This window comes from Salvia splendens, chromosome 11, assembly GCF_004379255.2.
Source record: "Salvia splendens isolate huo1 chromosome 11, SspV2, whole genome shotgun sequence".
Lineage (NCBI taxonomy): Eukaryota > Viridiplantae > Streptophyta > Magnoliopsida > Lamiales > Lamiaceae > Salvia > Salvia splendens.
Window position 1 is genome coordinate 30,156,668 of NC_056042.1, and position 13,822 is coordinate 30,170,489.

Below are 13,822 nucleotides of genomic sequence, written 5' to 3' on the forward strand. Positions count from 1 at the left end.
CGTCGTGGACTCCGCACTCACGAGCACCCTGCGATGATAATAGATGAGGCCATCTGCCCATGATAAATGCGAGGGGGCGTCACCCGCCTTAATCTTCGCCGTTAGTTCGACCAGGTCGGGAAGTGATGCGGTCTCCTCCTGCAGCACGCGCATTACATCCGGCACGGGCTTGGCGAGAGTGACCAGTAGCTGGTCGTCAGCGATCAGCGTCGCGGCTGCGCTGGGCGGGGTCTCCGTCGGGGGTCCTTCGGACTGCTCCCCCAGCGGGTCATACTGGCGGGACAATGCGTCTGCCGCCTTATTTGTGACCCCACGCTTATATTCGATCACAAATTTGTACCCCATAAGTTTCCGGACGTACAGCTGTTGGTCCGGTGTCTGCACCACCTGCTGCAACAATTCTTTTAGGCTCCTCTGATCAGTGCGAATAATGAACTCGCGCCCCAATAAATATTGTCGCCACTTTTGCACGGCCTCCACAATAGCATATAATTCCTTATGATACGTTGACGCTACTCTCCTGCGAGGTCCCAATTTCTTACTAAAGAATGCAAGCGGGTGATCGAGCTGCATGAGGACAGCTCCAATGCCGATCTCACACGCATCCGTTTCCACACAAAACGGCAAGCTGAAATTCGGCAGTTGCAGGACGGGGGCGGAGGTCATTGCCGATTTCAGAGCTGCGAAGGCGGTCTCGGCCTCGGTGGACCACCGAAAAGCCTCTTTTTTAACAAATCCGTCAACGGGGCGGCTATCGTTGCATACTGAGCGATGAAACGGCGATAATAGCCTGTCAGACCCAAGAAACCCCGTAGCTGCTTCACTGTTCTCGGTGTGGGCCATGATGACATGGCTTCTAGTTTCGCTGGGTCGGCCTTGAGTTTGCCGTCGTCAATGATGTGTCCCAAATACTCCACGGACACACTACAAAACGAGCATTTGGAAAGCTTGACGAAAAAATTATTCTCGTGAAGTAACCGCAGCACTGCCTCCAAATGCCGGGCATGTAGTTCGAGGGACGGGCTGTAAATCAGTATGTCATCGAAGAAGACAATAACACACTTCCGGAGTAGCGGCTGAAAGATAGAGTTCATAGCCGCCTGAAAAGTGGAGGGAGCGTTTGTAAGGCCAAAAGGCATCACGAGAAACTCGAAATGGCCGTCATGAGTCCTGAAGGCCGTCTTAAAGATGTCATCCTCACTCATCCGAATTTGATGATATCCCGAGCGAAGATCTAACTTTGTAAAATACTTCGCACTGCCCAACTCGTCAAACAATTCCTCCGCCGTAGGTATGGGGAAATGATCCGGAACGGTTGCCTTATTGATGGCACGATAATCGATGCAGAAACGAAACGTGCCGTCCTTTTTGCGGATCAACAATACCGGGGACGAGAAAGGACTGTGACTATGTCGAATAATGCCCTGTTCCAACATATCACGCACCTGCTTCTCAATTTCCGTTTTTTGGAAATAGGGGTACCTATAGGGTCGAACGTTGATTGGCTGCGTCCCTGGTAAAAGATGAATCCGGTGATCGAACGATCGGGCCGGTGGGACGCCTCGGGGTTGCTCAAACACCGCCCGGTGCGCTGTCAGTACCTCCAGCACCTCGGCTGGCAGGTTCCCCGGAAAATCCTCCGGACCCTCGGCGCACACTGGCTCGGATGAGGTGTCAATCGCCACGATTTCATAGAACTCGTGGTCGGCCGGCTGTGACGTTAATGCGTACAACGAGTGAAGCGAAATCGGTTTCGGGCTCGGCATCAAGCCCTGCAAGAACACTGTCCGCCCCCCTTGAGTAAATTCCAACGTTTTCCGGACAAAATCAGCCGGCACCTTCCCTAGGGATTCCAACCATTGCATCCCCAATATCACATCCGGTCCATGGTGAGCGAGAATGTGAAGATCTACTACAAATACACTACCCTGCATAGCGAGCTTCGTGCCCCGCGAGATATGGGTACACAGCAGGGATGCGCCGTTGCCCACTAGCACCCTGAACGGTCTGATCGGAGTCAGGTCCAATTGAAGCATCTCCGCAATTCGTGGGTGGAGGAAATCTAGTGTCGCCCCTGTGTCTATCAATACCCGGACCGTAGTATCCCCCAACGTTCCCTGAACAATAAACGGCTTGGAGCTCCCTCGGCCATCCAAGGCGTGGAGGTGCGATAAATCTGCAGTGATTAGTTCCTCCTCAGGAACCTGCTCTCCTGCCCCTGCATCATGCGGTTCATCCACGTCGTCATCCATATAGCACAGTAACTTGACTTTACACACGTGGCCTGCGACCCATTTCTCGGGGCAGTGATAACAGAGCCCTCGGCGGGCTCGCTCCGATTTTTCTGCATTCGACACTCTAACCGGGAACGTTCGTGATTTGTCCGCCTCCCGGACCACCGACTCCTGTAGATGGGGCACGGCGGCCTGGTTAGAAACAGGGGCCGTGGTGACCCGTTGATCCTTGCTAGGCCACGGTCGACGTTGATATGACGACGTGTGCTGCGGTCGTTCCTCGTGTGTTGCGGCCAAACGCAATGCCAATGCCATTGCCTCTGCTAGCGACTCTGGGTTCTGCAATTCAACCTTTTCTTGCAGCGGCTGCTTCAATCCTTGAATAAAGATTGGAATCAATGCCGATTCCGATAAATCGGTCACCCTATTGAGATAGCGTTCGAACGTCGCTTGATAGTCAGCCACGGTGGTCGTCTGAACTAGCTTGGCGATCAAACCTGTGTAATTCCTGAAGCTCTGGGGATCAAAACGATGCCTAACATCGTCCAAAAAATCTGGCCACGTCACCAATCCATTCGTCTCACGATAATTGAATATCCATTCCGAAGCAGGGGGGTCGAATAGCATGACTACATAGTGTAAGCGTTCAGCCTCCGGAATCCGCTTGTGATCAAAATAGTATTGCACGCGAGAGATCCAATTCGGTGCGTCTGCCCCATTAAATTGTGGCGCATCCATCTTCACGCCGGATGAGGAATCCGACCCTTGGCGGGGAAGACGTTCCCGATTGTGGGGTGGGTCCCAACAGTTTAGCCCGCGCTCCTCGTACCCCTCATCGTCCCAATCCTCGTGTCTCTGCGGTAGGTCCCAATTATCCCTACGGCGACCCGTTCTGTACGCTGCGTCGCCCCGACGCTGACCAGGGCGGTTTCCTCGGCCTGGAAGCGCTCCCTCCCCAAAACGATCTCCGCGGCCACCCCGATTAGGGCGACCACGACCCCGACCCTGCTGGCGGTAGGGAAGGTCATACTCCTCACGGCCGCTCCGACCATTCCCGCGGTGATCCTCCCACGCGTGGTCGGCTTCATCCCAATCGGGATCAAGGCCCTCTGCCTGCGGCGTCGGTCGACGTTCCAAGTTGTCGACCCGACGATCCATCTTATCAAATCGCGCGTTCAACTGCGCAAACCCCAACGTGACTGGGTCGACGTGCGGTTGTCTCCCGTCGACGTCGCCTGGATTCCTCTGCCGCGCCGGGCCCAATTGCAGCCCCGACGAGGGCTCTGCATGCGGAAATTCCGCCGCCATCGATTACGTAACCAAGAAGATGTTGAGTTATCGGGATGAAAGCACCAGATGTTACGGACGTTCTCCGCAACGGCTCCGTGATCTTCCTTCTCGACGGAACCACGAGCAATTTCCACGACAAGCTCGCGGAAACTGACCGAAAACCTTGCTGATTTGGTGGACGTTTTCCACAAAGCAACAAGAAACGTAAAGATAATTGCTTGTTTCACAAGATAGGTTTAGGGAAAATATTTCATTCATGAAAATAATGTGTTGATGAAATACCCTATTTTATACTAGAAACCCTAGGGCGGTTCGATGTAACCTAATTCATCCGGGAAAGAACCGCAAAGAAAACCCGAACGGGGCTTATAAATCAGGCCCGACTCAACAATAAGTAAATTAATGTTTCAAAAATACTAAAACATAAAAGGAAAGAAATAAAAAGGAAACAAAAAGAATCGGCTAATTCTTGAACTTGTTCGGCGCCTTGAGCTTGTCTCTTGGTCTCAAGGATCTCTTCGTCACAGTCAACTCTTCACTTCGGTCATTCACGCATTGCGTCGTGCTGCTCGGCTGCGTCGTGCTGCTCGGCTCCGGACGCGCTGCGTCGTGCTGCTCGGCTGTTGTGGCCTCCAGCTCGGCATGCTCCAGCTCGGTACGCTCCAGCTCGGCAGGCTCCAGCTCGGCATGCTCCAGCTCGGCACGCTCCAGCTCGGCATGCTCCTCTGTTGTTGCGTCTGGTGTCGGGGGTCTCGTATCAGGTGGCGCCATCGATCTTTTCTTGATGGATACCACTATGAGTTTCAAGGAAGGAAAGAAGTTCGTTGCTTAGGCTTTGTTCAATTTTCATGTCTACTGAATATTGTGGGAATTGGATATGTCTTGTTCTCGTATTACTCTATTTTAAACAATACAATGTGTCTGTAGTGTGAATATTAACTCTACAATACACATGTGTGTGAATATTATTAACTCTACAAATAAATATTGCTAGGTACTACAGCGAAAAAACGACGTGTCTAATTGAAATACCATGAATTTATAATATAGTGTGGATAATTTTTAATCTAAATTCAAAATTTTGATTTATTAAAAAAAATCAAAAGAATTGCGAGGTTGTTTAAAGGATACAAGCAAAATTTTTTGAGCGTGCTTTAATATTTTCATTTGGTTGATACTTTTAGTTTTAAATAATTCGAATAATTTTGGAAAACATATAGTATATGAGAAGAAAGGTTATTAAACTTTATGCTTGGTGAAATAAATGTGTAAATTATGGTAGATTTTCTCTGTTTAGAATATTTCTAGAAATTCATCAAGCATAAAATTTTTTTATCAATGGCTTCGAACTGTTGTTCATTCACAACGTATAAGAATACTACTATAAGAATAAAGTATAATTTATACTATCTGTATTGTTTCAATTATATTTCATAGAGAAAAAAAAACAATATGATGTAAAAGAAATTGTATATGAATACATATAATACGCCAACTAACATCAATCCAATGCATAAAAATAGTATAAATTAAAAAATACTAAATCTTTTCAGTTACACACTTACAATATATAGTTGTATGCGTGTGTTTAATGTTTAATACTAGTAGTACTATTTAAAATACACATGTATTGAAAATTTGGTAACATAGAGAATCAAAACAAGCCAACAAAGTATTGAACGAAACTCTGAAAATTCACAAAAAAAAATCAGTACATAGGAAAGGTGATAAAATAGAAGTATAGTAGTACTAGCTAGCATTTAACCTTAAAAAAACAGAGGCGAAATTGATTAGATAATTTGGCTTTAAGTTGCTTAAGATGGTCCCTATGAGCTTGTACCTCAGCCTCGCTCATAACCGGAGCACAAGTATTGTATTTCTGAAATTCGTCGCAAATATACGTCATTGATTGGATGATATTGCTCGCAGAAGACCCTCGAAACTCTAAGATTTCGAGACGTTGGTGCGGGCATCTTTCAGCTTCTGGTGTTTCATCTTTAAATTTGTCAAGGAACTGCATATGTACATACATGTGAGAAAACATAAAATGACATGTAACGAAAATATAGGTGTTTTTTTCATAAACTGAGATTATACATGTGACTCTACTAGAAATATATACCAACCTTGAACTTGAATTTCTGAAGACGAGGACATGCTTTTATCATAGATGTTACTCCCACGAGATAGCCATGCTTATACAATGAGCTATCTCTGATGATTAATTCCTTAAGATTAGGCATTTGAGGAAAGCTATTTGCCAAAATGCTCTACCAAATTAAGACAACCAATCAACCATCTTATACATATATATATATAGGGATGTATTCATTTCCTTTTCCTATATTTCCTCCTTTTTCCTTCTTAATATCAGTCATTAGATTAGAGAAATGGACGGTCAAGATCAACATTGGGTAATTAATCCCGTGTTGCATTATTTGTCCTATTTTGTGCATTATGAGGGTACAATAGTAATCTAATAATGGCTGGAAACCGCTACGAATAATGCACCACATGGTCACGAGTAATGCATATAATTGCCTATATAATGCACAATATGTGAACTGCAATGCATACGAACAAGATGTGCTGTGTTATGATGTTTGACACACGTTTCTTGTTTCCCCTAAGGGTTTAATAAGCTTAGGGGCTAGGGTATAGTACGTAGACATGTATGTAATCTTCACATGGTAACGAGTAATGGATATAATTGACTATATAATGCACAATTTGTGAACTGCAATGCATACGAACAAGATGTGCTGTGTTATGATGTTTGACACACGTTTCTTGTTTCCCCTAAGGCTTTAATAAGCTTAGGGGCTAGGGTATAGTACGTACGCATTAATAACAAATTATAAAACGATACGAATAATTCACCAAATTGTCACGAGTAATGGATGTTATTAACTATATAATGCACAATATGTGAACTGCAATGCATACGAATAAGATGTACCATGTTATGATGTTTGACACACATTTCTTGTTTCCCCTAAGGGTTTAATAAGCTTAGGGGCTAGGGTATAGTACGTAGACATTACTAAATGCACGTATGTAATCTTCAATCTGTTGATTAACCCATATACACAATACCTCTAATAATGCATAATATACTGAGATAATGACAATTAACAGCTACATAATGCACTACCTAAACCAAATAATGCACATACGTATATTCCAATAACAACAATTTGTTAGTAATGTCTACGTACTATACCCTAGCCCCTAAGCTTATTAAACTCTTAGGGGAAACAAGAAACGTGTGTCAAACATCATAACATGGTACATCTTATTCGTATGCATTGCAGTTCACATATTGTGCATTATATAGTTAATAACATCCATTACTCGTGACAATTTGGTGAATTATTCGTATCGTTTTATAATTTGTTATTAATGCGTACGTACTATACCCTAGCCCCTAGGCTTATTAAACCCTTAGGGGAAACAAGAAACGTGTGTCAAACATCATAACACAGCACATCTTGTTCGTATGCATTGCAGTTCACAAATTGTGCATTATATAGTCAATTATATCCATTACTCGTTACCATGTGAAGATTACATACATGTCTACGTACTATACCCTAGCCCCTAAGCTTATTAAACCCTTAGGGGAAACAAGAAACGTGTGTCCAAACATCATAACATGGTACATCTTATTCGTATGCATTGCAGTTCACATATTGTGCATTATATACTCAATTATATGCATTACTCGTGACCATGTGGTGCATTATTCGCAGATACCAAAATGTGGCAGTTACTTTTCCGTCAAATGTCAATAATAACCTTGTAATGCATACAACCACATTCTATAATGCAACACGGAACCAGTTTTATAGAATCAATCTGATCCGTTGATGCCTTAGATCTAACGCGTAATATTAAGAAGGAAAAAGGATCTAAGATGTGAAAAGGAGAATAACGCTCCCCTATATATATATATATATATATAGCTAATTATAAGAAAAAAAAGTTATTTTGTGAGTAATGCCTAACCTCGGTGTATGAGACAGACAAGGTAAGTTTGTGGAGTTGGGAAGTAATGCAAGAGACTTGAAAAGCAAAATGGTGCAAAAATGTTGCCACAACAAGTTTTGGAACATTCTTGAACCATAACTGTCCCGGAGATGCACCGATCTTAACTTCAGAAAGATGTGGAGCAGAAATGTTAATAAGCGATGATTCGCTGCTAAGGACACAATGATGTAGTTGAAGATACTCCAACATGAGGGTTTGGCCGCATACATGAACATCAGATGTCAAATTTGAGGATATGACCGTCAGCTTCCTCAACAAGGGGCAATTTCTTAGGAACAAGGAGATATCTTCACCGCTCACTTTCATGTTTATCCAACACAATTCCCTTAGATATTTCATAGGTCTCATCCCTCCCAACATATCTTCTAACACAACTGTTCGATTTTGACTACGGCATAAAAATCTCAACTCCAATCTCTCAACTTGTCTCGACCACACAAATTCGAGCCATTTAGTGACTGTGCTTTGTGCTGACTTATTTATGTAAAAACAGATTCTAAACTGTTTCAGGTAAGGGGCTCGATGCGATTCCAAAGCCGAATTTACCATTTTGACATTTTGGCACGTCTCCAAATCCCATGAATTGTGCTCGATTGCAGTAGTTTTCTGGACATAAGTAGGGTCGAAAAGGTCAAGATTAGGAGTGTGCTTCCACAAATTCGGCCATCGGGAAGAAAGAATGCTAGTGGCGGCAGCTTCTCTCGTTGATAGGAAAGACAGGATTGTGAAGAGGATGTCATCAGGTAACTCACTTATCCGATCAACCACTACTCCATTCCCCCGCTAATCATCAACAAAATCAAATCCTAGTCAATATTCCGTTTTCGTGTATCCCACAAAAATAATCTAATTATTTTTATTCTCTAATCACTTTTTTTTTTTTCTCTTTACTCAATTATGCACTAAAACTTGTGACGCCCCCAAAGTATTGATTTTTATGGGACGGGGAACGGCAACTGGCTATAGAAAGCTTACCTGTTTCTTTGTGTGTTGCTGTTGTTTCTGTTTCTGTTTCTTTTTCTTACGCTTGCAGGGCTCCAGCTGGTTTGAGTCCATCAATTTCTATACTGGAGAATTACATAACACATTCAAAGGATTTGTTAACTGGTTTGCAATCGAAAATTATATACTTTAGTTGTGCACAAAGAAAAGAGGATTGAATAATATGTTCACAACTCTAATTTCACGCAAATTACATGAACGTAATTCCATAATTTTAAGAGCAAAAAATTTATAAAAATAAAAAACCTACGTGAGAAGAAAAGTTTCTTGCCGTTGTCGGATCGCTCAACCCTAAACTAAACTATGATTCTTATTTATGGAGATTGTGTATCTGATATCTTCTTATATGTAATTGGATTTGGTGATATCTTTACTTATATTGAAATGTAATTTAATTAGTTTATGGAGATTTATTTATGGATTGTGTATCTGATATATTCTTATGTAATTGGATTTGGTGATATCTTTACTTATATTGAAACGTAACTTAGTTAGTTTAGTAGAGCCTAAGTATGCGTATTATTCGGCTCCTTTGCATCATAATGCACAAGGAAATTAAATATTATAGTGAATATCAATGATTCAAATATGTTACCAAAATTCAATAAATAAATTATAAATAATCAATCAACGAAAACTGCATTAATATTCCAACCGTAGTACAGTCGCACAAATTCACTTGTGTTAAAATAAGAATAAAGAAAGTGAGTTGATTTAAAAAGTAAAGAGAACAAAATCGCAACAAAAAAATTGACACAATTTACGGTGGGAGAGAGTCAAACTCAAGCATATTAAAAGAAGTGGTGGACAAACCTCAAACAATGAAATCCTAAATATGAAACAAAGAATTCAGAGCCAAAATATCAAAAGGATTTATTGTACAAAAGGAAACCCCTAGAAAAATAAACATCCCACAAAGTTAAATATGATTCACACTAATTTTAAGCAACTAGGAACAATATGACGAAAGTTAGGAGCCAGCAGGAGAGCCTTTGGAACCAAACCATAGGCATTTATCCTTCACAGCTTCTGACTCATTTGCATACTCTTTAAATCTGTATTCTTCTTGCTTGCTTGAAGAGGGCACTTTCCCCTCGCTGTAGCACTGGCTGCACAGGCTGAAGTGCCCTTTCGTCTCCTTGAAACGCGACCCAATTATGGGATACCGGCAGGTAGCACAGACGTGCCTTCCATGGCGACTCCTATCTCCGCTCTCGAGCTTTAACAGGGTCGACATGATGCTAAACCCCCATTCTTGATCATCAAACATGGCAATGAACTCTGTCGACGAAACCAAGGAGTTTTCCGTCTCTCCATGAATTTCCAGGATCTCACTTATCCCATGTGTGGGAATGTAGATCGTCCTCAGCAGCTTGATGTATTTCTGAGCGTCCGATTTTTTTATCTGCGTAGTGCCTTCGTTCACTGGTCGCCATAAGAGTGACTCGTATGCAATTTGCTTCCGCTTGTCTGCAGAGCCACCGCAGAGAGGGGCAAGAACGGCGAAAAACATGCCCAAATCCACCCTGCCCGACTCTGATTCGTCCAAAACACAGAGAATTTTCTGGTTTATAGCTTTGACAGCTCCCACAAAAGTTTCTGGCTTCAAGAAACTAAGCAACTTGTGGAGAATTCCTTCTAGCGAAGCTTTGCGTATTGACTTTTCAGGCATGCCGCTGCCAGAATAGGAGATGGGCACATCCCCTTCATTCATTTCTTTCTTGATTTGCTCAACCTCACACCGGTTCAATCTAGTAATCCTCTGAAAGTTTCTGATGTCAAGCGCGATGGCTAGTTCTGGCCTTAGTGTGGTTTTCTCACCTACGACCTTAAATTTTGAGGGTTCAATGGTGATGAAGGCTGCCTCACCATTGCCATTGCCATTCCCCCTCAACTTCCTCTTCTGCAGCTGCTTCAAATGTGCTATAGCATCGTGTAATTCCACTCTGTTGGTCATCTTCAAAGCTTCTTTCAAAGCTTTCTTAGCATCCTCAGTTTCTCCAGCTCCTAACAAAGAGACAGCCTTGTTCAATTGTGCCCTCCAATGGTTTGGACACACAGCCAAAACCCGAGTATACATCTCCGAGGCTCTCTGATACCTACCCATATCCATATACAATCCTCCCAAATTGTACAAAGCATCCACATGACCCGGTTTCAGATCAATCGCCTTTTGGAACTCCTTGATAGCATTCTCGTCATCACCCATGGCATGCAAAGCCGAAGCCAAATCACAATGTGCATCTGCATAATCGTTCTTCATATAAATAGCCTCTTCTAAAGCCTTCACAGCTGCCTTATACTCCCCTACACCAAACAGAGCACTTCCCAAAAGCTTCAACGCCCGGAAATGAGTGGGACACAGAATAGCAGCCTCTCTATAATGCTCACAGGCACCAAGCACCATACCTTCTCCTTCAAGTGCAATCCCTAAATTCACATGAATTTGAGGCAACAAATAAGCCCATTGATTCCCACCAGCCTCTGCTGCCTCTAAGGCAAGCAAAAACTCGGCTTTCGCCTCACTATGCATACCAAGAACATACAAACAATTCCCTGCTCTAAAATGAGGCTTCACATCAAATGGTGTCAGCTCACAAGCCCTCTTGAAACTCACCAATGCCTCCTTAAATAGGTAATGCTCGTATAGCACACGCCCGATAGCCATTTGGCCATCAAACGCCTCAGCTCGTGATCGTGCCCTATCCGCCCTCGACCTCAAGACACCCAACTCCTTAACAAAAGCTGCATAATCAGGAGAGAACTCATCCCAAATAACCCTCTTATCTGATATCTCACTCGAAGGGCCGAGCTCTCTAGACCATCCCGGATCAGAGAACACATCAGAATTGTCATTCTTTATCTTCCCATCCTTCATTTGCTTCATTTTCAACCTATTGATCAGAATCTCCAGATCATCGACCAGCTGCCACGTGTCGTCGAACACAATGCCGTGGTTAGGGGAAGCAGCCCACGCGGCAGTCCGCTGCTTCTTGTGGGGCTCCATCACACGCTCGTCCGCGACGGAGGAAGACGACGCCGCCTCCTCAGAAGCCTGCGAGATTCCATTCTTATCCTCCGACGGCTTGAGCTCGAGTCCGAGGGCATCGAAATCTCTGTCCACGTCGCCAGCTCCGTCGTCGTAGGTTCGGAGGAGGCCGTCAAATGTGAGGCCTTTCTCGCCGTCGATGAATTCTCCGTACGTGCGGAAAACCTCGTCGAGAATTGCGCTAATCTGTTCGTCGCTGAATTTAACTCTAGGGTTGACAGCCACCACAAGCGCCGCCATCTCCTCGCGGTTCAAGCCCCCGTCTCTGTTCGCGTCGAATTGCTGGAAAATTCGCTTCACTTTCTCCGATCTGCTCCCTCGAGTCGTCATATCTCGATCTCACCTCGATATTCTAGGGGTTTCAATTGGGAATGCTGGCTGAATTGGAAATCTAATTCGGAAAAGTGAGCTCGAGGGAATCAAATTGAGAACAAAGGGTGCCTAAATCAGAGATTAAATTGACCTAGGGCTTAATACGAACATGATAAACAGTTGGCAACATAAGATTTGGGGAAGTTTCCTAAATCAGCTGAGAATTGAGAGATAAATTTATACGGTGCTTCTGAAAATGGGAAATCTCGGATTTGAAGCTAGGTAAAGAGAGTGTACCTCTGTATCTGGATCTTGAGAGACAGTTAGGAAGAAAGAGAAAGAGTCTGCAGAATTGGTTTCTCTCCAAATTCATTGTTTATTTTGTTTTTTTTAAATTTTCTTTTGCTCATTATTTTATTGTTTCTTTTCAACTCAATTTTGCCAGATTAATTGTGGCTGTGAGCCTGTGATGATTGAATGGGTGTGTGGGGGCGGGGAGGGGATCCCCTGCTGTGCACAGCAGGTGCGGTCCCCTCACTGTACATACACTATTCATTTGTTTAATAATAAAAAAAAATTAATAAAAAAGTGAATAGTGAGGGGACCGCATCGGCTGTGCACAGCAGGGGATCTCCTCCTGTGGGGCGGGCTTGATCCCCTGCTGTGCTGCTCTCCACGGCAGTGGCTGCTGTTCCATACAGTCTAATATTACAGAATAAATAAAAATAATATTTTACTTTTGTAATTCATGAATTAAATATTAGGCTATATGGAACCGCAGGGCTGCTGTAGAGAGAAGCACACCCGTGTGGGGCGGGGCGAAGCCAGACTGGGAATTTAATTTATCTTTTGAAGGAATTAATTTTCTTTTTTTATTTGTTTACTTGTTTGGTCTATTTGGGGTTAATAAATAATGATGGCTTAGTGGGTGTCATTATTGTGTTAATAATTACAATCGTAATTTAATGAAGTGGTCGTTGGGTGCAACAAAGATTAAAGGGAAACAACGATGAACTAAATGAATAAAAATATGTGTCTATGAGTTGATAAAGCAATATAGAGAATTTTTGATGGCAAAGATCTCGAGTGCGAATTTCTCATGGTGCAGCCTTTTAGAGCACCCATAATGGGACACCCGATGGCGTCCATCGTCCTCGTATTGGCGAGGTATTAGGTGGATATATCGGAGGACCCGATATTCGCGAACAACCTGAGGCAGCAGGCGTACTGGGAGCGCATCGCCGAGCGCTATAATGCGGCGAAGCCGCCGAGCGCGTACAAGCGCCAACGAGAGCAGCTCCGCAAGCACTGGGACCAGGTGAAGAAGCAAATCAACCTGTTCGCGACGGAGTACGAGAAGTACGAGAGGGGGCAGGGGAGCGGCGAGAGCTTGAGCGGCCTGCGCTCCAAAGCGCTGTTGTCGTACCAGTCCCTGTACGGCGTGTTCAAGCACGAGGCCATCTGGGCGCTCTTGAGGGACAATCAGAAGTTCCAAGGCGGGATTCTGCACACGGGGGTGGTGAAGAGGACGAAGACCACCAAAGCTGGTGGATACACGAGCAGCGACAGCGGTAATCGTCCGGTAGACCTCAACCGGACGTACATGGAGGAAGAGAGTTCCGCCACACCGATGTCCTCCCGGCGTCCCATAGGCGTCAAGGCTGCGAAGGCCAAAGGGAAGGCGACGGCGACATCATCCTCGACCGTCGCAACCCAATCGCCGTTCCCGGTCCCGGTCCCGACCTCGACCCCGACGGCCGCCGCGTACGAGCAGTTGGCAACAACCTCGATGGCGAAGACGTTGTTGCAGACGCACAAAGCCCTCAAGAAGTGTACGGACCCCGACGAAGCTGAATATCTCCGGGCGTTGATCGATGAGCTACGC

At 44.3% G+C, this 13,822-nt stretch overlaps 3 protein-coding genes and 1 long non-coding RNA gene across 5 annotated transcripts; 1 reads left to right on the forward strand and 3 right to left on the reverse strand.

Moving 5' to 3' along the window:
* Positions 1–674: 674 nt before the first annotated feature.
* Positions 675–3,542, reverse strand: LOC121754757. The gene has a single exon (XM_042150066.1). The coding sequence runs from the start codon at positions 3,540–3,542 to the stop codon at positions 675–677; it is 2,868 nt and encodes a 955-aa protein (XP_042006000.1).
* Positions 3,543–5,118: 1,576 nt separating this feature from the next.
* Positions 5,119–8,211, reverse strand: LOC121755523. Of its 2 annotated transcripts, XM_042150823.1 has the most exons (3): positions 7,533–8,182; positions 5,651–5,794; positions 5,119–5,538 (listed from the first exon to the last, which is right to left on the reverse strand). In XM_042150823.1, the coding sequence occupies exons 1-3, from the start codon at positions 8,121–8,123 to the stop codon at positions 5,278–5,280; spliced, it is 996 nt and encodes a 331-aa protein (XP_042006757.1). In that variant the 5' UTR covers positions 8,124–8,182; the 3' UTR covers positions 5,119–5,277. The 2 variants fall into 2 exon arrangements, with proteins under 2 accessions (XP_042006757.1, XP_042006758.1); XM_042150824.1 differs by lacking the exon at positions 5,651–5,794 and having other exon boundaries at positions 7,533–8,211.
* LOC121755524 lies at positions 7,951–8,993 on the forward strand. The gene is made up of 2 exons (XR_006040762.1): positions 7,951–8,084; positions 8,174–8,993. It is a non-coding gene; the product is annotated as an uncharacterized LOC121755524 (long non-coding RNA).
* A 374-nt stretch (positions 8,994–9,367) lies between these two features.
* Positions 9,368–12,343, reverse strand: LOC121755522 (uncharacterized TPR repeat-containing protein At1g05150-like). The gene has a single exon (XM_042150822.1). It carries the CDS (start codon positions 11,953–11,955, stop codon positions 9,547–9,549), a length of 2,409 nt encoding a protein of 802 aa, XP_042006756.1. The 5' UTR covers positions 11,956–12,343; the 3' UTR covers positions 9,368–9,546.
* Positions 12,344–13,822: the final 1,479 nt, after the last annotated feature.

What these genes read in the sequence shown, in the direction of transcription:
- LOC121754757 (XM_042150066.1), bottom strand. Translation starts at nt 3,542, where the DNA reads ATGGCGGCGGAATTTCCGCATGCAGAGCCCTCGTCGGGGCTGCAATTG.
- LOC121755523 (XM_042150823.1), bottom strand. Translation starts at nt 8,123, where the DNA reads ATGGTAAATTCGGCTTTGGAATCGCATCGAGCCCCTTACCTGAAACAG. An exon ending in TGTCTGTCTCATACACCGAG is followed by an intron (nt 5,795 to 7,532) that starts GTTAGGCATTAC and finishes TTAATTTGGTAG; the next exon opens with AGCATTTTGGCAAATAGCTT. An exon ending in TTCAGAAATTCAAGTTCAAG is followed by an intron (nt 5,539 to 5,650) that starts GTTGGTATATAT and finishes GTACATATGCAG; the next exon opens with TTCCTTGACAAATTTAAAGA.
- LOC121755522 (XM_042150822.1), bottom strand. Translation starts at nt 11,955, where the DNA reads ATGACGACTCGAGGGAGCAGATCGGAGAAAGTGAAGCGAATTTTCCAG.